This window comes from Harpia harpyja, chromosome 4 (genome assembly GCF_026419915.1).
Source record: "Harpia harpyja isolate bHarHar1 chromosome 4, bHarHar1 primary haplotype, whole genome shotgun sequence".
Taxonomy (NCBI): domain Eukaryota; kingdom Metazoa; phylum Chordata; class Aves; order Accipitriformes; family Accipitridae; genus Harpia; species Harpia harpyja.
The window spans coordinates 83,339,777-83,361,980 of NC_068943.1; the positions used below are offsets into that span (position 1 = coordinate 83,339,777).

The 22,204-nt window shown below is 65.4% G+C and overlaps 3 protein-coding genes across 4 annotated transcripts; 2 read left to right on the forward strand and 1 right to left on the reverse strand.

Moving 5' to 3' along the window:
- The first annotated feature begins 89 nt into the window (after nt 1–89).
- LOC128140845 (collagen alpha-1(I) chain-like) lies at nt 90–2,344 on the forward strand. The gene is made up of 6 exons (XM_052785240.1): nt 90–164; nt 332–456; nt 544–810; nt 1,357–1,547; nt 1,639–1,881; nt 1,962–2,344. Exons 2-6 carry the CDS (start codon nt 366–368, stop codon nt 2,106–2,108), a joined length of 939 nt encoding a protein of 312 aa, XP_052641200.1. The 5' UTR covers nt 90–164; nt 332–365; the 3' UTR covers nt 2,109–2,344.
- A 3,203-nt stretch (nt 2,345–5,547) lies between these two features.
- On the reverse strand, nt 5,548–9,386 carry SGCA (sarcoglycan alpha). 2 transcript variants are annotated; one of them, XM_052785243.1, is made up of 9 exons: nt 9,282–9,386; nt 8,640–8,792; nt 7,944–8,086; nt 7,781–7,853; nt 7,485–7,683; nt 7,200–7,362; nt 6,907–7,112; nt 6,706–6,732; nt 5,548–6,105 (listed from the first exon to the last, which is right to left on the reverse strand). In XM_052785243.1, the coding sequence occupies exons 1-9, from the start codon at nt 9,319–9,321 to the stop codon at nt 5,922–5,924; spliced, it is 1,188 nt and encodes a 395-aa protein (XP_052641203.1). In that variant the 5' UTR covers nt 9,322–9,386; the 3' UTR covers nt 5,548–5,921. The 2 variants fall into 2 exon arrangements, with proteins under 2 accessions (XP_052641203.1, XP_052641202.1); XM_052785242.1 differs by having other exon boundaries at nt 7,944–8,089.
- Nucleotides 9,387–11,154: 1,768 nt separating this feature from the next.
- Nucleotides 11,155–20,916, forward strand: PPP1R9B (protein phosphatase 1 regulatory subunit 9B). Its single transcript, XM_052785241.1, has 10 exons — nt 11,155–12,811; nt 16,063–16,195; nt 16,321–16,441; nt 16,622–16,726; nt 17,185–17,320; nt 17,469–17,621; nt 17,740–17,793; nt 18,169–18,398; nt 18,989–19,085; nt 20,393–20,916. Exons 1-10 carry the CDS (start codon nt 11,519–11,521, stop codon nt 20,444–20,446), a joined length of 2,376 nt encoding a protein of 791 aa, XP_052641201.1. The 5' UTR covers nt 11,155–11,518; the 3' UTR covers nt 20,447–20,916.
- Nucleotides 20,917–22,204: the final 1,288 nt, after the last annotated feature.

Genomic DNA, 22,204 nt, shown 5'->3' on the forward strand with positions numbered 1-22,204 from the left:
TGGTCCTCCCGTAAGTCCCATGGGGTGACGGTGGCCCTGGGTGCTGCCCCACGTCCTGGAAGCGGAGCGAGATGCTGATGGGACCTCTTCTTCTTCCTTGCTTTGCACAGGGCTCTCCTGGTGAACAAGGTCCTTCTGGTGCTTCTGGTCCCGCCGGTCCAAGAGTAAGTCCCCCAACTGAGCCATGACCTCCAGCCGGGGCTGGAGCATCCCGGGGGGGGGGAGAGGGTCCCCGCTGTCATCGCCTTTCTCATGGGGACATGGGTCGGGCTGGAGGGGACCACTCTGCCCAGGCAGGATGGCCGTGCTCACCCCTTCTCCTCTCCCGCAGGGTCCTCCCGGCTCCGCTGGTGCTGCCGGCAAAGATGGTCTCAACGGGCTGCCCGGCCCCATCGGCCCCCCCCGGCCCCCGCGGTCGCACCGGCGACGTCGGCCCTGTCGTACGTATCGGCCCCTCTGCCGCTGCCCGCCCAGAGCTGCCTGCCTTCATCTCCCGCTCACCATCCTCTTCCTTCTCCTCCCGCAGGGTCCCCCTGGCCCCACCCGGCCCCCCCGGTCCTCCCGGCCCCCCCAGCGGCGGCTTCGACTTCAGCTTCCTGCCCCAGCCGCCCCAGGAGAAGGCCCACGACGGCGGACGCTACTACCGAGCCGACGATGCCAACGTGATGCGCGACCGGGACCTGGAGGTTGACACCACCCTCAAGAGCCTGAGCCAACAGATCGAGAACATCCGCAGCCCCGAGGGCACCCGCAAAAACCCTGCCCGTACCTGCCGCGACCTGAAGATGTGCCACGGCGACTGGAAGAGCGGTCAGTGTTGCCGCGTCCCTCTGGGATGCTCTCACCTCCATCCCTCTGTCCCCTCTACCTGCTCCTCGCCTCCCTCCTTCCTCCATCCCCCCTGGTTGATCCTCACCTTCATTCCTCCATCCTGGCTCTCGTGGCTGCTCTCCCCTCCATCCTCTACCTCTCGTGGCTGCTCCTCACCTCCAACCCTCTTACCTGCTCCTCACCTCCATCCTCCATCCCTTCATCCCTCGTTTCTCAGAGCTGCTCCTCACCTCCTTCCTCTGTTCCTCACGGCTGCTGCTCCACTTTATGTTCCACCCGCCAGATCCCTCCTACCTGCTCCTCACCTCCCTCCTCCATCGCTCACGGCTGCTGCTCCTCACCTCCTCCCACCACCCCTTCATCCTCCATCTCTCACAGCTACCCTCACCTATCCCTCTCATCCTCTGTCCCTTCCACCTGCTCCTCACCTCCATCCCTCACGCCTGCTCCTCACCTCCATCCTCCATCCATTGTGGCCACTTGCCTCCCTCCCCGCTCCCTGACCCCCTTCCCTCTGCCCCGCAGGCGAATACTGGATCGACCCCAACCAAGGCTGCAACCTGGATGCCATCAAGGTCTACTGTAACATGGAGACGGGCGAGACGTGCGTCTACCCAACCCAGGCCACCATTGCCCAGAAGAACTGGTACCTCAGCAAGAACCCCAAGGAGAAGAAGCACATCTGGTTCGGCGAGACGATGAGCGACGGCTTCCAGGTGAGCGGGGGCGGGGGGGGGGATGACGAGAGGGGGGACAACTGGGGATGGACAACCAGCTCCGCAGCGCCTAACGCCTCTTCTCCGGCAGTTCGAGTACGGTGGTGAGGGCTCCAACCCAGCCGACGTCGCCATCCAGCTGACCTTCCTCCGCCTGATGTCCACCGAGGCCTCCCAGAACATCACCTACCACTGCAAGAACAGCGTCGCCTACATGGACCGGGACACCGGCAACCTGAAGAAGGCCCTTCTCCTCCAAGGCGCCAACGAGATCGAGATCAGGGCTGAAGGCAACAGCCGCTTCACCTACGGCGTCACCGAGGACGGCTGCACGGTGAGTGGTCCAGGGGATGGTCACGGTGGCGGTGGTGGGGACGCGTTATGGGGACGGGACTGATCCTGACCTCCCCGCAGAGTCACACCGGCGCTTGGGGCAAGACAGTCATCGAGTACAAGACGACAAAGACCTCTCGCCTGCCTATCATCGATTTGGCTCCCATGGACGTTGGCGCTCCAGACCAGGAATTCGGCATCGACATCGGCCCCGTCTGCTTCTTGTAAACTGGACGCCCCACGCGTAACAGGAGAGAGTAATAATAATGATAATAATAATAAAAAAAAAAAAAAAAACAGCCAAAAAAAAAGGAGAAAATTTCACATGGACTTGAATTTGTGTCGGTTTCTATCCAGCGTCTCTAAAACTATTTGCGTTTCCATAAAAGAAAAACCTAAAAAACACCCCCAAAAAAAGCATTAAACCAAAAAAAAAATAAAAATAAATGACTTTTCAAACAAAATCACCAGGAAGTGGGTTCGCTTGCTTGCCCTCCTCTCCTCCTCCTCGGGGTCAGGCACTCCTCACCCCTGAAGACGGCGTGGCTCAGCTCACCGAAAGCGCCGCCGCGGCCGCGCCGAGCCCCCCCAGCAGTGCCGAGCCCCCCCCAGCCCGGAGCGCCGGGACCGGCCGAATCCCCCCCTCCAGCCGACCTTTCCCCGCTGGCCTCTTTGCTTCTTGCATCTCATGAGTATATTAATTTTTTGCTGCAAGGAAGATGTTTAACTCTTGGTTATAATTTGCTTTTTGTTGTTGTTTTCCCTCTCTGCCCCCCCCCCCCTTGTTTTTGGTTTATTTTTTGTTCTTATTTTATTTTTATTCAGGCAGCAAAATCAATTCATTCCCAAGCACATCAGGGGAGCAGCCGCTGCCCCCACCGCCGAGCAGACCCGACCCTTCGCTGCATACTCTCCTTTTCTGGAAGGCTACCTCACCGCTGTGCTTTGGGTTGTTTTTTGTTTGTTTGTTTGTTTTTAATTTGGGGGTTATTTTTATTTCATTTTCAAGTAGTCTTAGCTTCGTTTGGGGTTTTTCAGCCATGCCGGGACTTTCCTGCCAGGTTCAGAGCAAAGGTGCTAATTTTTCTCTAATATTCCCCACCCCATTTTGTTGCTCTGTTGATCTTTTATTTTTATTTTCTTCCATTCAAGGTCCCTCGGGAGCCACTGAGGTTTCATATCCCCAGGATTTTTATCCTGTGCTTTTTTTTTTTTTTATTCTCTTTTATTTTGGTCCCACAACACCCGAGCCCGGGACCGCCTGGTGCTACAGCCTCCAAAGGCGCTACTCAGCTTGATTTATTTTAATTTCTCTCTGTTTTGTTCCCCCCCCCCCCCCCCCCCCCGACTCCTTCTTTGCTGCCCAGCTCAACTTGTGAATTTTCTAAAGGTGCTATTTATCCCCCCCACCCATCCTGCAAGCAAATCCCGGAGCAAATGCAAGGCAGAACCAAAAAAACTAAAAGCTTCGAAAGGGAACAAGGACAACCCCGCTTTCCAGGTTAAGCAGGTGGATCTTCAGCTCCGCTCTCATCTTCCAGCAGCTTTTTCTCCATCCATCCATTCATCCATCCATCCATCCTTCCCTCCATCCATCCCTTCCTCCATACCTCCCCGGGCACGGAGGGGCACGAACCCACCCCCGTTTGCCGGCCCATCTCCCGGCGGATGCTCCGGGCTCTCCCGGAGTCTGTACCTAGTTTGTATATGTATAATAATTTGAAATTGTTTTTTTTTTTTTTGGTTTTTTTTTTTTAATTATTTTTTTTTTTTGACTGCTGAAATAAAGCATGTGAAATGATCCAACAAACCTGGGGTGCTCTTCACCGGCGGCTCTCGCTCTCAGGGGTCAGGGTGGGGGTCCTGGGTGGGTGGGTGGGTGGGGGTGCGGTGGGGTTGGGAGCCCCTCGTCCACGGTCCCGCTCTCATCCCGGCTGCTCCCGCTCTGCTCCCGCCGAGCTTCTGTGCTCCCGTCCTGTCCGTCCTCCCACCCCAACGCAGCCCCCACCGGCCCCCCCAGCCCTCCTCCTCCTCGCTCAGCCCCCCACTGCCCTGGGGGGGGGGGGGAGAGGGAGGAAGGAAGGGGGGATCCACCCTCCCAGTAAGGAGGGTTGGGCTGGATTTGGGGTGGGGGGAGAGCTGCTGTGCACCCATGGTGAAGGGGACTTTGATGTGTGTCCCCTCCCCAAATGGGGGGAGAAATGGGGACATGGGGTGGGGCAACAAGAGGGGCTGGGGGGCACTCAGCCCAGGGTGCCCCCCCCAAAAGGAAGAGTTGGGGAGCTGGGGGGGGGGGGCACACATACACCGATATTACAGCTGGGTGAGGGAGGGCACAGAGAGATGCGCCGAAATTGGGGCAGGGGGAGGTTGTGCTCACCCAAGGCTGCCAGAGGCGTGCCACGCCGTGTGGGTGCAAGACCCCCACCCCCCCACAGCGGGTGCCCCCCGCGTACCAACGCCGGCACACGCTGCGCACACTCTCTCGTGCAAAGCGAACGGGGCAGCCGGCAGCAGCACACGCGTGTGCGTGCCCAGGGCGGACGGTGCCCACCGTGTTGCCACGCTCGCCTCTCCCAGGGCACCTTCACCGGTGGGCACCAGTAAGACCCCAGCAGCGCTGGGGTGGGTGGATGGGGGGGCTGCGCAGGCAGGACAGGCGGCGGGACGGGGCCTCAATGCCGCCTTTCTCCTCGCCCATCAATGGCTCCTCTTGTTCCTCGCCGGGCCCCCATGTTTTCCTAACCCCCACCCTGGCGCCTGCCCCATGCGAAGGAGGGGGGGGCTGCTGTGAAAGAGGTTCTTTCTTTGGAGGCAAGGGGTTGGGCTGGGGGGACCCTCTGGGGGGAAGGGGGGGGCGCTGGGGAGGGGTTATGGGGGTGCTGAGCGGGATGCCGAGCGGGATGCCAGGGGCTGCGCGGTGGAAGGGGCGAGCGGCCGGAGCAGCCGGGGGCTCGAGGCGAGATCTTGCCGGACACAGGCAGCCAGGTGAGCCGGGGGATATTGGGGTGCCCTGGGGTGTCATCGTGGGTCCCTGGGGCTGTGTCATCCCCCCCCCGCCTCGTTGTCCCTGTCCCCATCCCCAACCTGCTCTCCACAAGCCCCTTTCCCTCTGCAGGGCTGGGGGTGGGTGGCAGAGTCAACCCAAGCCCTTGTGGGGGGGGTCATGGATGGAGCAGGGTGGGAGCGGGTGCAAGCAGGGCACCCAGATGGAGCAAAGCAGCTGAAGAGGGGGGTGGAGGAGACCAGGACCCCCCCCCCCCAGCAAGACCCCAGCTCCCCAGCACTCAGTATCCCCCCAGCCTCAGAACTGGCAAACTCAATGCACTGTTTGCAGCCAGAAGGAGCCCAGAAGCAGGCTGCACCCCAAAACCTCCCCCCCACCCCAGGACCACCACAGCCACCAGGACCAGGCTGGGATGCTTGCAGAGGGCCAAAAATAAAGCAGAAAAGCCACATCTCATCACTAAACAGCCACTTTATCAGCCAAAACCCACCCCACAGCCCCCATCCCGCAGCAAGGTCACCCCCAGGAAGGTGACAAAAATGCAGCCACCCACATTACCTGGAAAACAGGAAGAAAACACCTTCCTTCCTTTCTTTCTTTCTTTCCTTCCTTCCTTCCCCCTTCCCTTCTCTTCCCTTCTGCCCCGCCCCCGCCCCCCCCCCCAAAAAAAGCTATAATGCTCCCACAGCTCTTATTTAAGGGTTTCATCAGGTCAGGTGGGACAGATGAGGCTGGAGGGGAAGGGAATAGGATGCAGGTGTCCTGTATTGTCCCACTGATACATACGGATGCTGATGACCCCCACTCCAAGTATTGGTAGCCCCCCCAAACGCTCCAGGCAATAGCCTGGCAGCGGGCAGAACCCAGCCGGACGGGCAACTGCCCGTCTGGCTGGGCTTTGCCCGCTGCCGGGCTTTCATCCCCTGCAAAGTCCCCCCTAAAAGCATCATGATGCCTCTTCATCCATCCCCATCCTTGGGATTGTCCCCGCTCCGGCATCATCCTGGTGTCACCCGGGTACCCACCGCCCCGGCTCACTGCGGGAGGAGGGGGACGCGGGCACCATCCGGAGGACTGGGCATGGGGTTGATGCGTTGACCCGTGCGGACGTTGAACATGGGAAGGGTGGAAAGGGGCCGTGGGACATCCCGGCTGCTGGCCATGTGCCTCAGCTCCTCCGTGTCACCGTGGATGGTGGTGTGGTGGACCAGCTGGATGCTGAGGAAGGAGGACAACTGGGTGCTGCACCCTGTATTCCCACCCGCATCCCTTTAGAGAGGGGCTTGGGGGGGTCTGTCCCCCCATCATTGGGGTCTGCACCCCATCACTGGGGTCTGTCCTCCATCACTGGGGTCTGTCCTCCGTCACTGGGGGGTCTGCCCACCCATCATCGGGGTCTTCCCCCCTATCATGGATGTCTGCCTGCCCATCATTGGGGTCTGCCCCCCCATCGTCGGCGTCTGCTCCCCATCGCTGTGATCTGCTCCCCCATCATTGGGGTCCTCCTTGCTGGTGTCAGGCCGAGGCTATTGGAGAAGTAAAACAGCTCTTGTGCTCCAGCCCACGTCTCTGGGGGGTTATTATGGGGTGCTGAGGTGTGGGGAGAGGAGGATGGGGGCTGGGGGGACCCCTTTGGGGTGGGGAGACCTTTAGGCTCCACCACCTCCATAACATCCTTCAGACAGCCGACGGCTCACCGTCCCCCTCTCCTCCCCGTACCCATCCATGCTGGCCCTCCCCGTGTGTGACCACGACAAAGCCCCCCCCCAAAGCAGCCCCCCAGCACCCACGTAGCTCAGCCCGGGCACGGGGACTTACTCAGATGTCTCCGAGTCCCGTTTTTGCCTACAAAACAGAGGAAAAAGGGGAAAAAAAAAAAAAATGACGGTGAGAAGGGCTCTCACCAACCCCAGGTTGTCCTGGGGCCATGACGGCCAGGGAAGGGGCATCCAGCCAGGGGGGGCCATGCCCTGGCTGGGGTGGGGGGACCCCCACCCTGAGCGTGCCCCCCCAACTTACACTCCCTCCCTGCGGCAGCACATGAGGTGGCCCAGGAGCAGGCAGAGCAGCACGGCCACGGCCAGTGGCACCAGCAGCGTCACCAGGAACCCGGGCAGCAGGTCCTGGGGGGGGGCATCGGTGGGGGGCTGGAAATCCCCATCGTCCTCCAGCACCCCGGAACCCCACACCGTCCCCGAAGCCGTGGGGCTGGGCCAAACCTGCAGCTGTAACGGGGTGATGGTTACTGGGGGGAGCGGGGGGTCCCCATGGGGGTTGGTGCATGGGATGGGGGGGGGGCACATGGGTCTCACCAGGGTGAGGTTGCACCAGCGGATGGTGAAATGGGGGGCGAAGGTGTCGTAGCAGGAGGCGAGGGGCTGCTGGCCCAGGCTGCAGCGAAAGCGGCTCTGCGGCGAGGCGGCCGACGCCAGGCACGGCGAGAAGGTGCCGTGGGAGCCCACCTTCACGTACACTCTGCCGGGGCGGGAGGCACCAGTTGGAGGTGACCCCCCCCCCAAAAAAAACCCCACAGCAAGGAGGCTGCGGGTCTGCCCAGGAGCAACGCCAGCAACCCCCCCCCTTGGCTCTGCCCGTACCCCTCCTTGCGCCCCTCGATGGGCAGCGGGACGCGGCCGCCCCGGTCCAGAGCAGAGGTGATGTTGATGACATGGAGGTCGTCCTGATCCCAGACACCGGCCGTGGCCTGGAGGAAGATCTCCTGCGCGGCCGCCGGCAGCAGCTCCTCCACGTTCCTGTTCCCCACCAGGAACTCGCCCTGGTACGGCGGGTCCCCACCTGCGGGGGACACGCAGCACCCATGGGGACACCCCACCACCATCCTGTGGGGGGGTCCGGGACAGCCCGCTGTGATTTGGGGGTGCGGAGTCCTTACCTGGAGCGGGGACGACGGTGATGACGAGGCGCTGTGCCACCGTCTCGTAGGTGTGCCGGTTGTACGCCAGCACCTGCAAACAGAGGAGAGACCCCCCCCAAAAATGCCAGCCCTCCGCCCCGTGTCATCCCCCTGGCACGGGGTCGCGAGGGTGGGCACCTACCTCGATGGTGTGGGTGCCCACCTCGGTGGCCGTGGGGCAACCGTAGAGGTAGGCTGGCTGGTGGGGGTCACGTTGGATGTACCGCAGCCACCGTGGCAGGTCGGGGTGGTCCCGGAGGTGGGCTTGGAAGGTGATGGGGGTGGCTGCTGGGTGCCAGGACACACGGACGGGTGGGGGCGGACACAGACATGGGGGGGACACATGCCACCAGGCTGTGCCATGGGTGGACCTTCACCCCGCAAGCCCTTCCCCATCCAACTGGTCCCAACAAGGGAGCATAACTGGTCCCTGCGCCAGCTGTGCCCCAGGGGGGTCCTGCTCCCCTTTTTGAGCTGAATGACCCCAAAGGGAGGTGACCCCCAACGCCTCAGCGGTGGGGGAGGAAAGGGATGCTGCTCCCGGGTGGGTTTAACAGGGTGATGGGGTGGTGCGCGGGGGTCCCCAAATGGGTGGAGGGGTGGCGTGGGGGTGGAGGGAGGGATGGAGGGATGGAGAGATGGATGGAGGGATGGATGGATATGTACAAGACTGGATGAATGGAGGAAGGGATGGACAGACGGCCCAGCTGGGGCCATGCCTGGTGGGCAGGAGGCATTAGGCAGTGCCCCCCATTAACAGTCCCAGCCCCCCACCCCCCCCCAAACCAGGCACTGCAGGACAACCCCTCGTCCCCAATCCCCTCGGCCTGGCCCTCACCGTCATCATCCTCGTGCCCGGCGAGGAAGGCTTCCTGGAACAGGTCCCGCTCCAGCTCGTGGACGAAGATGGCTCCGGTCTCGGAGGAGACACGGTGGTCAGGGAGGACATGGTGATCGGGGAGGGTGGCCCGGGACCCCCCCAGGGCCACAGCTGTGGACAGGCACGGGACTAGATCCGGGACTGGGGAACATGGCTCCTCCCTGCCTCAGTTTCCCCATTCCCCAGAGACCCCAGGATGACCTGCAGGTGCCCACAGACCCCCCCCCGGGACACCCGGCTGGGACAGAAACGTGTCCCTGTGGTGCCAGGCGTCCCGGGACAGCGGGGTGGGCTATATTTAGGAGGGAGTGGGAATGGGGACAGGGACGGGGATGGGGACAGCACCTTCCCTTCCCCTGGACCCATCATGGAGAGGTTCCACTCGGCCCCCCCCGTCCCAAACCCAGCTGGCACCAGGGACAGGACGGCTTTATTTAGCCCCATCATGTCACAGCCACATCCCCCCCCCGCCGTCCCTTCCCACCGGCAAACCCCCATCCGCACCCGTCTCTGGGGGTCCCCCCCATTCCCTCCCCTCCGGGGGTACCCCTGGCCTGGCCGTGTCCCCTCCCTGGGGGGGGTGACGGGGTTGCCACTCGCCTGCCAGCACCCAGACCCGGAGCAGCTTGGGGGCCTCCATCTTCACCAGCACCCGGGAACGGGGCCAGGGCTGATTGACGGAGGCAGCGGGGCTGGCCTGGCCGGGGGGGGCCCTCCTGGGGGGGGTCCCACTGGGGACACGGAGGGGGGGACCCCACCACGGCCACCTCCTGCCACCAAGGTCCCGTGGTACCCGAGCCCCTCCAGAACGTGGAGAGGAGTGGGGCCGCCGAGGGGCTCCCGTGTCCCCTGGGGCGGGGGGGGGTTCTCCGGTGGGGTGTCCCCTGGGTGGGCTTGTCCTGGTGGTCCCCACTCGTGGGTAGTGGGATGGCATCTGGGGCACAGTGGGGACACTTGGGGACAACTGACACTCCCCCCCGTCCCCGTACCGGCACGGCAGGCAGCCTGCCAGCACCGCTGCCTTGCACACGCGTGTGCCCTTGTGCGGCACCGAGACGGGAGCGCACGCGTGCGCGGGCCTGTTCACACGCGTGTGCGTACACGGGGAGCGCGGAAGGACGGTTGTCCCTCGGCGGGACGAAGCGGAGGGTGCCGGGGTACCGGAGGGTTGGCGGTGGTGGGGGACCAGGCCCTGCGGTGGGGTTCGGGGGGGGGGGGGTGCGGGGGGATGGCGGCAGCGGAAAGGGAAAGGGGTGACCGTGGGAGGGGAGGGAACGTCGCGCCGCGTCACGTCACGTCACGCCTCGTCATGCCGCGTCACGCACAAAGGGCCGGGAGGCTGTGTCGGGGAACGCGGAGCTTCTGCAGGGTCCTGGCGCCCGTGCGCTCACCGGCCTGGGGGAGCAGGGGTGCCCCCCAGCCCGTTCCCCAGCCCCTTGGGGTGCTCATCCAGTAGCAGGGACCCCCAGCACAGCCCCAATCTATCAGCTCTGGCCCCCCCCAACCCTGGTGCCTGGTGGGAAGACAGCAAACCCCCAAATAACCCCCCAAAATATCAGCCGGCAGGTGCAGGAAGGCAGGGGAGCAGCAACGCAGCCCCCCACCCCAGGGGCCCCCTGCCTCAGTTTCCCCTCCTGCCACCCCTGGGTGGAGGCGTTGGGGGGGGGGATGTGCTGCACCCCAGGGATGGATTTATGGGGACAGAAAGTAAATAGGGGTCCTGTGGGGACACCACCTCGAGATGGGGGGGCTTTGGGCACGGGTGTGTGGAGGTATTAAGGGATGGGAGCATGGGGACACGTGCATAAAACTGAGGGGACACAGGGAGACGAGCACGGGGACAGACCCGGGGGGGGCGCAGGGACAGGATGGGGGGACGTGGGTACAAACTCGGGGGGATATGGGGATAAGATGGGGGGATGTGGGTATAAACTTGGGGGGGATATGGGGACAGCATGGAGGGATGCAGGGACAGGATGGGGGGGACATGGGTACAAACTCGGGGCCATATGGGGATGGGTTGGGGGGGGGACACACCGGTACAAAATTATGGAGATAATGGGGGGACGTAGGGGCAGATCCAGGGGATGTGGGTGCAAAACTGGGGGGTACAGGGACAGGACTGAGGGGACATAGGGACCAGCCTGGGGGCCACGGGGACAAAACTGGGGTGGGGTGGGGGGGACACGGGACAGCCAGGAATCGTGGGGGACAGAGCTGGAGGGGGACATGAGGACAGAGCTGGGGGGGGGTGGCAACACCGGACAAGCCAGATCTGGGGGGGACGCGCGGCACGGCACGGATGCTGGGCGGGGAGGGGGGGACATGCCGGAGGGAGGGGACCCCCGTGTGGGTGTGGGGAGGGGACCGTGGGGCATCTGGGTGGCAAGCGGGGGTCTCGGGGGTTCCCGGTGGCCCGGCCGAGGCGGCGGCGGCGGGGAGGCCGAAGCATGGGCGGCGAGGAAGAGGAAGAGCGAGCGCGCCGCTAAGACCCAGAGGGCTCTGCGGGCAGCGGGGCGGGCAGATCGCAGGCAGCAGCGGCTCCATCACCAGCCACAGAGAAAGGGGAAGAGGAGGAGAAGGGAGGAAGGAAGAAGGGCCTGGGCGGAGGGGGGCCCCCCGGGATGGACATGGCCTGACCAGGCCCAACAGCCCCCCGCGGGCCGGTGCAGGTGTGCCGGTGACGGCCACCCCGTCCACCACCACCACCACGGGCGGCATCCCCCTCCCCATGCCGCTGTAGCCGACGAGGGGCCGCGGCGAGACCGGGGGGAGCGGCGGTGGCGGTGGTGGCGGCGGCGGCGGCGGGCGATGCGGCGCGGCGGCCCGGTGGCGGCATGTTGAGGACGGAGGCAGGCGGCGGGGCGGCCGCCGGTGGGGGGTCCCCCTCCGGCGGAGCGACGGGCGGCGGGGGTCTCCGGAGCGCGTCCCCCCACCGTAACGCCTACGAGGCCACCATCCAGGCCCTGGCACCTACAAAGGAGGCCGACGGCGAAGACGGCAAGAAAAGCCGGGGTAAGAAGTATGGCTCCAACGTTCACCGTATCAAGAACATGTTCCTGCAGATGGGGACGGCGCCCGGCCCCGAAGGCGCCTGCGACCTGGCCAAGGCCAAGGAGAAGCCCGTCCGTCTCTCCTTGCCCCGGGCCGGCAGCCTCAGCGAGAGCATGGACCAGGGCAACCTCCTCAAGCTGGGCACCAGCGTCTCGGAGAGGGTCAGCCGCTTCGACTCCAAACCCGACAAACCCTTCTCCAAGCTGCAGGAGACCCGTAAGATCTTCGAGAGGAGCCCGCAGGAGAAGGCCACCACCACCAAGCTCTTGCTACGTAAGGAACGAGCCGGTTTCCAGGACCGTAAGCTGGACGTGGTGGTGAGGTTCAACGGCAGCACCGAGTCCTTGGACAAGCTGGACGCCGAAGCCGTCTCGCCCACCGTCAGCCAACTCAGCGCCGTCTTCGAGAAGGCCGACCTCCGCAACAACCTCCATAAGGCGCCGGGACGAGCGGGAGGACCGCTCAACGCCAAGATGGTGGGCAAGCGACCTCGGGTCTTCTTGCCGGGCCCCGAGGCCGGACGGTCGGGTGATGGCCATGCCGCCCCGGCACGGGCCAGGCCGCCGGAGGAGGAGAAGGCAGCGGGGAAAAGCGGCCGGCCGGTGGAGAAGGAGACGGCCGCCCCACGGGTGCAGGAGGTCTGCAAGATCAAGCCGGTGGAGGTGGAGGAGAGCGGCGAGGCTGAGGAGGAGGAGGAGGAGGAAGCGACGGCGGCGGGCGAACCAGTGCCCGCACCCCAGCCGGCCAAGGGGGCCGAGGGTCCGGCGCCCACCGCCCCCCGGCTGGAAGGGGGCTCGGGGGCGGCCACGGGCGAGGAGGGCGTCAAGGGCGAGCGGGCAGAGGAGGGCGATGCCTACGAGGAGGCCAAGAAGGAGGACTTCTCCGAGGCGGACCTGGTGGACATAAGTGCCTACAGCGGGCTCGGGGAGGACTCGGGGGGCAGCGGGCTGGAGGAGGAGGAGGAGGCCGAAGGGCTGTACGAGCCCGAGTCGGGTTGTGTGGAGATCCCTGGGCTGTCCGAGGAAGAGGAGCCCGTCCCCAACCGCAAGATCCAGTTCAGCACGGCTCCCATCCAGGTGAGACCGCTTGCGGATGAAGGTGGGGGGGCAGCTGGGGAGGGGGGGCATCCTGGGGTGGGTGGCAGCTGGGGATGGGGGGGTACCTCAGGGTGAGGGGCAGCCCAGACTGGGGTGTGTGACCCCTCCAAACCCACCTATTTGGGGGGGCTGGTGCCAGGGACAGGGAGGTGGGGGTCTGTGTCCCCCCCACATCCCCAGCCATCGGGCATGGCATCCCACTTGGCCATGCCCTTGCATTGGGGGAAGGAGGGCTGCCACATGGGCCTGGCTAACGAGCCGGCTGGCTAACGAAGGGCCCTGCCCTGGCATGGCCTGGGCCCCCCCCCCCCGGCCAGCAAGGGGCCACCCTGGGGCTGGTGTGGTGGGGAAGGGTGGCACTGGGACCCGCTGTGGCGGGCTGTGCACAGCACCCAGTGCCAACCCACCGCTGTGCCCAGGACGGGCCAAGACCCACCCCATATTTTGGGTGGGGATGCCCAAAATATCCGGGTACGGGGTGCTGGGTGCGGCAGCCGTGCTGCCGCCTTCTGTCCTTGGTCCCCGGGGGTCCCTCGATGCTGGGGCTCCTCCTAAATGGGGGGGTCCCTGGGTATGAGGCAGCGGTGGTGTGGGGGTATTTGCCTCTCTGCCGTGGGCCCAGCTCCGCGCCCAGGACCGTTTCGGGAAGTGGAGGAAGGGGAAGTGTCTTGGCGGCATGGCCGGGTGGGGACCAGCATCACCCGTGTGTCCCCCCCCTATTCCCCAGCACAGACCCCAGCTGGGTTTGGGGTCCCCATCTGGGATGCTTCCCTGGCGATGGGGTGGGGGGAGAAGGGGCTGTGCAGCTATTTTGGGGTGTTCTCTCCTGCTCGAATCCCCCCGACCGGAGGAGCAGCAATTGCTTTGTGCTGGAGCTGGGTTATTTTTAGAGCCCCGGCCTATATTCTGGCTCTGAGTCAGAGCGGGTGGGTGGCCCCACCTGGGACGGGGGGACAGGGACCGCCGTGGCCCGGGCAGGGGACAGCGGTGGCCGTGCGCTGGGTGGCTGCACGCTGCGGGGGGTCTTGGTCTTGTGGGAACCGGCCAGCCCGGCCCTGGGAAGGGTGTCCCTCCCATGGATGGGCAGCCAGGCTTTTTGGGGTGCTCTGCTCCCGCCAGCATGGCTTTTAGCCTCTTTGCTTTTACCCACGTCCCACCTCAGGGTGATGGTGGGGGTCCCACGTGCGCGGGTGGGGTGGGGACCCAGGGGTCTGAGCACCCTGGCTCCCCCCACCGGGTCTGTGGGTGATGCTGAGCCCCCCCCAAACCTGCTGTAGGGGTTGGGGCCAGGAGCGCTGGGGACCCCCACCCAGCCCCAGCGCGGGCACCCTGCACCCAGGGATGGGGGCACACACCACCAGCCCCTTCCCTTGGGCATGTGCTGGCTCCGGCTCCTTCTCCCTTGGAACCAACTCCAGGCCCTGGGCACATCCCAAACCCCCCAGGACCTGGGGACAGGGGTGGGGGGCACAGCAGGGCGAGCTGGGACCTGTGCCCGTAGCTAAGGGCTTGGGTGCCTGCAGCCTCCCGCTAGCTTGTGCGGATGGGGGGACGAAGGCATGTCCCCTGCTCCTCAACCCCGGCACCCCGGGGTGCCACCCGGGTGGGTGCTGCCCATTTGTGGGTGTCACTGGGCTTTGTGCGATGGCCCTTGACACTCATCCCTAATACCCTTTGTGGCGAGGCTTTAGCGCTGCGGTGTTATCCCTAATCCACTCGCCCCGGCAGCATCACCAGCCGGGGCCCCTCTGGGGACATCTCCCAGGTTCAGTGCCTGGCCAGCCTGTCCCCGACCGGAGAGGGGTGCTGGCAGCCTCCCGGGGTGCAGGGACATGGCACCCCACTCCCACTGGCTCCGGTCCGGGGACATCATCCTGGTGGCACATCCGACCTCGGCCAGGAGCACCTTGGTGCCTGGCATGGGGGCACCCAGCCCTGGGGTGAGTGTTGGGGTGCCCCCAGCCCCTCCTGAACTGGCGTGGGAGGATTTGGGGCTGCCCCACGCCGGGGGTCAGCGTCCCCAAGGATTTACCGTGTTAGAGGACCATACGTATGCGGCCCCCGACCGCCTTTGCCTTTCATCACCCCACTCTGACCAGCTGCCCCCGGTCGGGTCCCCTTCCCGGCCTCGGTCGGGGGCTGCCGTGAGGTCTCGGCAATCCCAACCATCCCCGTCCCCTCGCCCTTGGGACTGAAGGTGGCTGGGGACCTCTGTGTCCCCAGACCTGCAGGAGGACAGGGGCAACCCCAGCCCCGAGGTTGATCCCTCCTCGATACCCTGCGAGTGAAGCCCAATGGGGAGAGGTGGGCACAGCGGGGACGGAAACCTGGGGACAGGGGTGACCCTTGGACCCCCGAGGCCCACAGAGTCCCTGGTGCTCCCTGTGCCCAGGCATCCCTCCAGGCGAGCACATGGAGGCAGCAGTTGAAAGTTGAACCTGCCAGGTGGAAATCCAGGGGAATAAACCAACCCCAAACTTACGGTGGGATCTACCTCTCCCAGGCACGATGGTGGGTTTGGGTCCCCAGGCTCCAGGCTGGCAGCCCAGGCTTGCATGGAGGTGCCCAGGCAGGGGTGAGGTGCAGGGAAGGGCAGAGGAGGTGAGGCTGCCCCAGGGGGAGAGCCCTTCCCTGCTCCCACAGGGCAGTTTGGACCATGAGAAGGTGGTGGGCCAAGAGCTGGGGAGCCCCTGCCTGGGGAAAGGGGAGGATGAGGGGGGCAGGGAGAAACAAGCCAGTTCTTCCTTCCCCAAACTGTGACTCAGAGCAGCCAGTGCTTGGACATCCCATCCACTCATCCACTCATCCACCCATCCATCCATCCATCCATCCATCCATCCATCCATCCATCTTTCCATTTATCCATCCATCTGTTCATCCACCCATCTGTCTATCTGCCATTCCACCCATCCACGCCTTCGTCCATCTCTCTGTCCATCCACCGTCCATCCTTCCGTGGGGTGCAGGGCACGGCACCATCTCTGCTCCCAGGGCCACCCCAAACCTTCTGTGCTTCCTCAAACTCCCCCTCACTCCATGACATGACTTGGGGGGATTCTCCAGTGGCTCACAGGCTCGGTAACGTCCCCCCCATGCCCCTGCCCGGGGTTCCCCCCACCCAAGGATGCCCCTTCGGCCGCGGGTGCTGCCGGTGCCGGGGCGGTGGATGGCTGCGGTGTTTTCCCACCCCATCCTGCTGCCTCGCTGAGCAGCTCCCTCCACCGCGGCAGGTTTTCAGCACTTACTCCAACGAAGACTACGACCGCCGCAATGAAGATGTCGACCCCATGGCCGCGTCGGCTGAGTACGAGCTGGAGAAAAGGGTGGAGCGGCTCGACCTCTTCCCTGTGGAGCTGGAGAAAGGTGGGTCCTCTCCCCATCCCACACCCCGGGGTCCCCCCGGCACCTTGGGGATGGGTTGGAGGTGACTCCATTGGCGTTGGGTGGCCGCTGCCACCCCACCAGGACACGGCTCTCTGTCTCTGCAGACTCCGAAGGGCTGGGCATCAGCATCATCGGCATGGGCGCGGGGGCCGACATGGGCCTGGAGAAGCTGGGCATCTTCGTCAAGACAGTGACGGAGGGCGGAGCGGCCCACCGGGACGGCAGGTAAGGGCTGCCGGGCCCGAAACACCCCCTTGGGTCCCCCCTGCCGCACGCCCACGGGCTTGGGTGGTGTTGGAGGAGCTGGTGTGGGAGCGGGCAGATGTGCCAGATGTTCCCCGGTGCGGGAGATGCTGGGGAGGTGGGCAAGGGGTGGCCCCGCTGTGACAGTCCCCTTGTCCCCAGGATCCAGGTGAACGATCTCATCGTGGAGGTGGACGGCACCAGCCTGGTGGGGGTGACGCAGAGCTTCGCCGCCTCCGTCCTCAGGAACACCAAGGGCCGTGTCCGGTAGGGCCTTGGGCTGGGGGGTTTGGGGGGCCAGGAGACCCCCCACAGCCCGTGCTGGGCCCCCTGCGGCACCCTGCCCCATAACCTGTCCCCAGAGCACCCCAGCTTCCAGGCCAGGCTGTCCCCCTGCCCCAAAATACCTCTGCCCCCCCCCCCCCCATGCCCACTGCCTGTCCTGTGTCATCCTAGTGCCCTCTGCTCCCCAGAATGCCCCCACATCAGCCTAGGATCCCCCCCAACCCCCCAACTCATCCACAGGCCCCATAATATCCCCCCCAAATTCACCACCCCCAGGAGCACTGCATGTCCCAGCAGGGATGTCCCCCAGCTGTGCCACCTGGGTGTCCCTTGGCTGAGCCTCCCCACTGTCCCCTGGCTGTGCCACCTGGGTGTCCTCCACCCCAGACCCCCCACAGTCTGAGCCCCCCGTCCCTGGCTGAGCTTCGCCGTCCCCGCAGGTTCCTCATCGGGCGGGAGAAGCCGGGGGAGCAGAGCGAGGTGGCACAGTTGATCCAGCAGACGCTGGAGCAGGAGCGGTGGCAGCGGGAAATGATCGAGCAGCGCTACACCCAGTACACCGAGGACGATGAGGAGGTGAGGGGGACAGCACCCACCCAGGAGGGGACTGATGTGGTCCCCCCACCCGATATGGGGCCAGTGACTCAGTTTCCCTAGGTGGGATGGGGTGGGGGTGCCAGGCTGGGGACCACCACGTGCCAATGCCGGTCTGTGCCCTCCACAGACGGGCGAGTACGCCACGGATGAGGAGGAGGAGATGAGCCCCATGTTCCCCAGCGGTGAGATGGCCATCGAGGTGTTCGAGCTAGCCGAGAACGAGGACACTCTCTCACCCGTAGAGATGGACCCCGAAAAGCTGGTGCACAAGTTCAAGGAGGTGAAGAGGGGGTAGGGGGGTGCCAGGGGAGCGTGCCCGCACGTGGCAGTGTGCGTGCGCGCCCGGGAGCGGTGCAGGGACGTGCCCACCCTGTGCGAACGCCCGGCTCCTCTTGCAGCTCCAGATCAAGCACGCCGTCACCGAGGCCGAGATCCAGCAGCTGAAGAGGAAGGTGAGCGGGTGCCCTGGCTCCCTGCGGGTGGGAGGGACCCCCCCTCCATCTCCCCGAGCCCCCCTGGATCTCCATCTCCCCCATCCCCTCCTAGCTCCCCACATCTCCCCCCAGACCCCTCACCATGCTGTGCCGTGCCATGCCGCGTCATGCCTGCTCCCTGGCTATGCCGTGCCATGCTGTGCCAAGCCGTGCCATGCTGTGCCAAGCCATGCCATTCTGTGCCATGCCGTGCCATGCCATGCCATGTGATGTCATGCCTGCTCCCTGGCCATGCCGTGCTGTGTCATGCCATGCCACGCCATGCCGTGCCATGCCATGTCATGCCTGCTCCCTGGCTATGCCGTGCCATGCCCTGACCCCGCTGTCCCCCAGCTGCAGTGCCTGGAGCAGGAGAAGGCGCGCTGGCGGGCCGAGAAGGCCCAGCTGGAGCAGAGCGTGGAGGAGAACAAGGAGCGGATGGAGAAGCTGGAGGGGTACTGGATGGAGGCGCAGAACCTCTGCCAGGCCGTGGATGAGCATCTCAAGGAGACTCAGGCCCAGTACCAGACCCTGGAGCGCAAGTACAGCAAGGCCAAAAGGCTCATCAAGGAGTACCAGCAAAAGTGAGGGCAGCGCCGGGCCCTGGGCATCGATCCTCCCCTGGGTGCGGAGCATCCCTCTGGGCACGTACCCATCCCTGGGGCACCGACCCCCTCCCGGGCACCCCTTGTCTCTGGGCAGAGACCATGCCATTGGGCATGAACCATCCCCTGGGCATGGACCATGATCTTGGCGTGGAGCCACTTGTGGGGCACTGACCCCTTTCGTGGGCACCCTTTGTCCTTGGGCACGGACCATCCCTTGGGCATGAACCGTTTCCCTGGGCACAGACCATCCTCTGGGCAGAAACCCGTCCCCGAGGCACCAAATCCTTCCTGGGCACCCTTCATCCCTTGAGCAGGGACCTTCCCCTTGACGTGGACCCATCCCTGGGGCACCAACTCCCTCCCGGGCATCCCTCATCCCTGGCCATGGACCATCCTGTGGGCAGGGACCATCCCCTGGGAGATCCCCGGGCATCACCACCCCGCTGAGCACTGTCCCTCCCTGACACCCAAGTCCCGGGGTCCCCCCTGACCTTCCCCACCTCCCCGGGGTCTCCCCGGTGTTGGGTGGGGGGGGGTGACGTGCACCCATGCGCTGGCCCCCGCAGGGAGATCGAGTTCCTGAAGAAGGAGACGGCGCAGCGGCGGGTGCTGGAGGAGTCGGAGCTGGCGCACAAGGAGGAGATGGAGAAGCTGCAGGAGAAGGTGGGCACCGGGCGCCGGGACGCGGGCTGCCCCTGAGCCCCGCGGGCACGGCTGGCCCCGGCCTCGGCCCCGCCGCCGTCCGGTCCCGCTCCGCCACGCCGCTTCCGCCACGCCGCCGTCGCGGCCCATGGGTTCCCGTCGCCGCTGGATCCCAGGATGGATCGCAGCAGATCTGCTCGGGCGCCGGCTCGCGCCAGCCGCTGGATCCCACGTTGGGTGGTAGCGGAGCTGCGTAGGGCGCTGGCTCCCCTCCGGACTGAGCTCCGGCCGCTGGATCCCACGCCGGATCGCGGTGGATCTGCTTTGGGCGCCGGCTCCCACCGGATTGTGCTCCCGCCACCGCGCCCTGCGCCGGATCGCAGTGGATCTGCTCGGGTGCTGGCGCACCGCCCGATCCTCCTCCTGGCACTGGATCCCACACTGGATTGCAGTGGATCTGCCTAGGGTTTGGGTCAGAGTGGATCCTGCTTCAGGGTCTGACATCCCATAACGGATCAAAAGAGATCTTCTTGGGCACTGGATCCCAGGCTGCTTGCGCGGGATCCCGCGGTGGTTCCCGGTAGATCTGCGCAAGGCACGGGGTCACACTCGATCCTCTTTTGGGAGCTGGATCCCATGCTGGTCATGCTGGATCCCACAACAGATCACACTGGATTCCACGCTACCTACGCTGGATTTCCCCCCCCAGCGGGTGGGGCCAGAGCTGTGCTGGGTCATAGCAGATCCTCCGCGGGGTCGCCGGATCCCCCGGGATCCCGCAGCGCCCGGGATGCTGCCGTGGGTCGCAGCGGGGGGGGGGGGCCGGCACCCGCCCGGCTGGGGGGCACCAGGGTGCAGGTGGGCAGCAGGGGGGGGTCCCCTGGTACCCAGCAGAGCCCCCCCCATGAGCCCACCCCTTACACCCCCCTCCGTCACCCCTCAAAATGCCCCCCCCGGACATCCCGCAGAGACTCACCCACCGCCTGCCTGCAGCCCCCCCAGCCCGTCCCTGTGCCCCCAGCCTGCCCCCCAGCCCCACACCGGCCCTCCCGCACCCTGCCCCCCCCATCCCCCTCCTTCCCCCCATCCCCGTGTCTCCCCCCCACCCCAGCACCCCCATGTCCTGCCCCCCCTTGTCCTGTCCCCCCCCCAGTCCAGTCCCCCCATCCCCATGTACGCATCCTGTCCCCCCCCAGCTTTGCCCTCCCCGCCACATGTTCGCACCCATGTCCCCGTGCCCCCCCCCCTTGTCCTTGTGCCCCCCACCCGGCCCTGAGCCCCCCCGCCCCCCCCCCCAGCTGAGACCTCTCCCCTTTGCTGTTTTTCAGATCTCTGAACTGGAGGCCAAGCTGCAGACTTTGAAAAATTCCAACCCGACTTAAACCACCCTCAAACCGCAGCGATTTTTTGGGGGGGGGCCCTCTCCCCCCCAGCCCTGTCCCCCCCTACTCCCTACCCCTTCCCCACTGGGGAGGAGGCGAGACCCCCCCCCCGCCAAGGCCTCCTGGTGCCCCCCCCACTTCCCTCCCTGGGGGCACAGATGGGGGGGGGGCCTGGGGTGCATCTCGAGGGGGTTTGGGGGGGGGGCGGACACCCCGCGTTCATGTCTGTGTCCAGTGTGAGTCTCGTGGTGACGTGATGGACCGATCGGGGGGGGGCACAGCCCCCCCTAGGCCTCCCCCCCTCCCCAAGCACACCCTCCCCTCAACGTGACCCCTCACTCCCCCCCCGCCCAGGACACAGAGCTGGCACCCCGGTTGGACGTTGTGGTGGGGGGGGCAGGCAGAAATGCCCCCCGCCTCCAAATGTGAGCCATACTGGGGAGCAAAGAGGGGGTACGCTGGAAGCCCCATCCCCAGCTCTTACTCTTGGGACTCACCTGGAGCACCGGCCGGGGGGGCCATTTGCCTTTAGGCCCCCCCCCATGGACTCAACCCCGGCCCCGCAGCGAGGTTCACCCCTCCGATTCGGTGCCCGGGACACCACGGACCTTCACCGTGGGGGGGGACCCCAAGTCCCCCCCCCATCGCGTCCCCGTCCCCCCCCCAGTGCCATCACCGCCGGGCGGGAGGGAAGCCCTCAGCCTTTGCCAAGCCCTGCAGCAGGCGTGGGGGGGGGGGCAGCAGCCCCCACCACAGCCCCCTAGGGATGTGGGGGACACGGCTGGGGGGTGCCCCCAGTGCCCCCCCCCAGCACCTGCCACTACCCTCCCCGAGCTCAGGGCTTTCGCCTTCCCTGGGCAAAGGGGGGGGGACACACGGGGAGTCCCCCTCCAGGGTGGGGCAATGCTCTCACCCACCCCCCAACTGTAAATATCCCCCCCCCAATAATCACAGTATTTCTCTGGGGCTGGGACACCCCCCACCACTGGCCAACCCCAGCCGGGTTGGGGGGTCCCAGCCCCTCGGCCCAGGGGGAACCCCTTTATTTTTTGTTTCTGTTTTGCCCCCCCCCCTCCCCGAAGTACCGAGTCTCCGACAGTAACTGGATGTGGGGGCAACTGGGAGCCAGAGCTGGTTATACTGGGAGGGGGAGGAGGGGGGCACGCAAGGGGGGGGGACGGGGAGGGGGGGTCCGACTGGATTGGAGCCACTTTGGGGGGGGGGGGAGTATTTAAGGGGGGGACGGGGAGCAAGACCCCCGGGGGGGTGCTGGGGTTATTTAATCTCACACGTATACCTGTGGGTGTATATACTATATATATATGTACGTATGTATGTACTGGTCCTCGTTTTGTAACGCAGCGTCCTCGCGTCCCGCCAGCCCCATAAACACGGCCTCAGCGTCCGCCCGCGCCTCCTTGTCCGGGCTGACTGGGGACACTGGGGAGACTGGGGGGCACTGGGAGAAGTGGGGAGGATTGGGGGCACTGGGAGGAGTGGAGGGATGGGGGACACTGGGAAGGATTGGGGGCACTGGGAAGAGCGAGGAGGATTGGGGGACGCTGGGAGGAGTGGGAAGGATTGGGGGCACTGGGGAGGAGTGGGAAGGATTGGGGGGCACTGGGGGAACTGGGAAGGATTGGGGGCACTAGGAGGAGTGGGAAGGCTGCGGGACAGTGGGGGGACTGGGAAGGACTGGGGGCACTGGGAGAAGTGGGAAGGATTGGGGGGCACAGGGTGGAATGGGAAGGCTGGGGG

Excerpts from the sequence above, each read along its gene's own strand:
- SGCA (XM_052785242.1), bottom strand. The coding sequence starts at position 9,321 with ATGGAGGCCCCCAAGCTGCTCCGGGTCTGGGTGCTGGCAG. Across the intron at positions 8,793-9,281 it reads CCGGGTCTGGGTGCTGGCAG|CTGTGGCCCTGGGGGGGTCC; the intron begins GCGAGTGGCAAC and ends GCCTGTCCACAG. Across the intron at positions 7,113-7,199 it reads GCTGGTGCAACCTCACCCTG|CTGCAGGTTTGGCCCAGCCC; the intron begins GTGAGACCCATG and ends ACCCCGTTACAG.
- PPP1R9B (XM_052785241.1), top strand. The coding sequence starts at position 11,519 with ATGTTGAGGACGGAGGCAGGCGGCGGGGCGGCCGCCGGTGGGGGGTCC. Across the intron at positions 16,442-16,621 it reads GCGGCCCACCGGGACGGCAG|GATCCAGGTGAACGATCTCA; the intron begins GTAAGGGCTGCC and ends CCTTGTCCCCAG. Across the intron at positions 16,727-17,184 it reads AACACCAAGGGCCGTGTCCG|GTTCCTCATCGGGCGGGAGA; the intron begins GTAGGGCCTTGG and ends CCGTCCCCGCAG.
- LOC128140845 (XM_052785240.1), top strand. The coding sequence starts at position 366 with ATGGTCTCAACGGGCTGCCCGGCCCCATCGGCCCCCCCCGGCCCCCGC. Across the intron at positions 1,548-1,638 it reads CGATGAGCGACGGCTTCCAG|TTCGAGTACGGTGGTGAGGG; the intron begins GTGAGCGGGGGC and ends CTTCTCCGGCAG. Across the intron at positions 1,882-1,961 it reads TCACCGAGGACGGCTGCACG|AGTCACACCGGCGCTTGGGG; the intron begins GTGAGTGGTCCA and ends ACCTCCCCGCAG.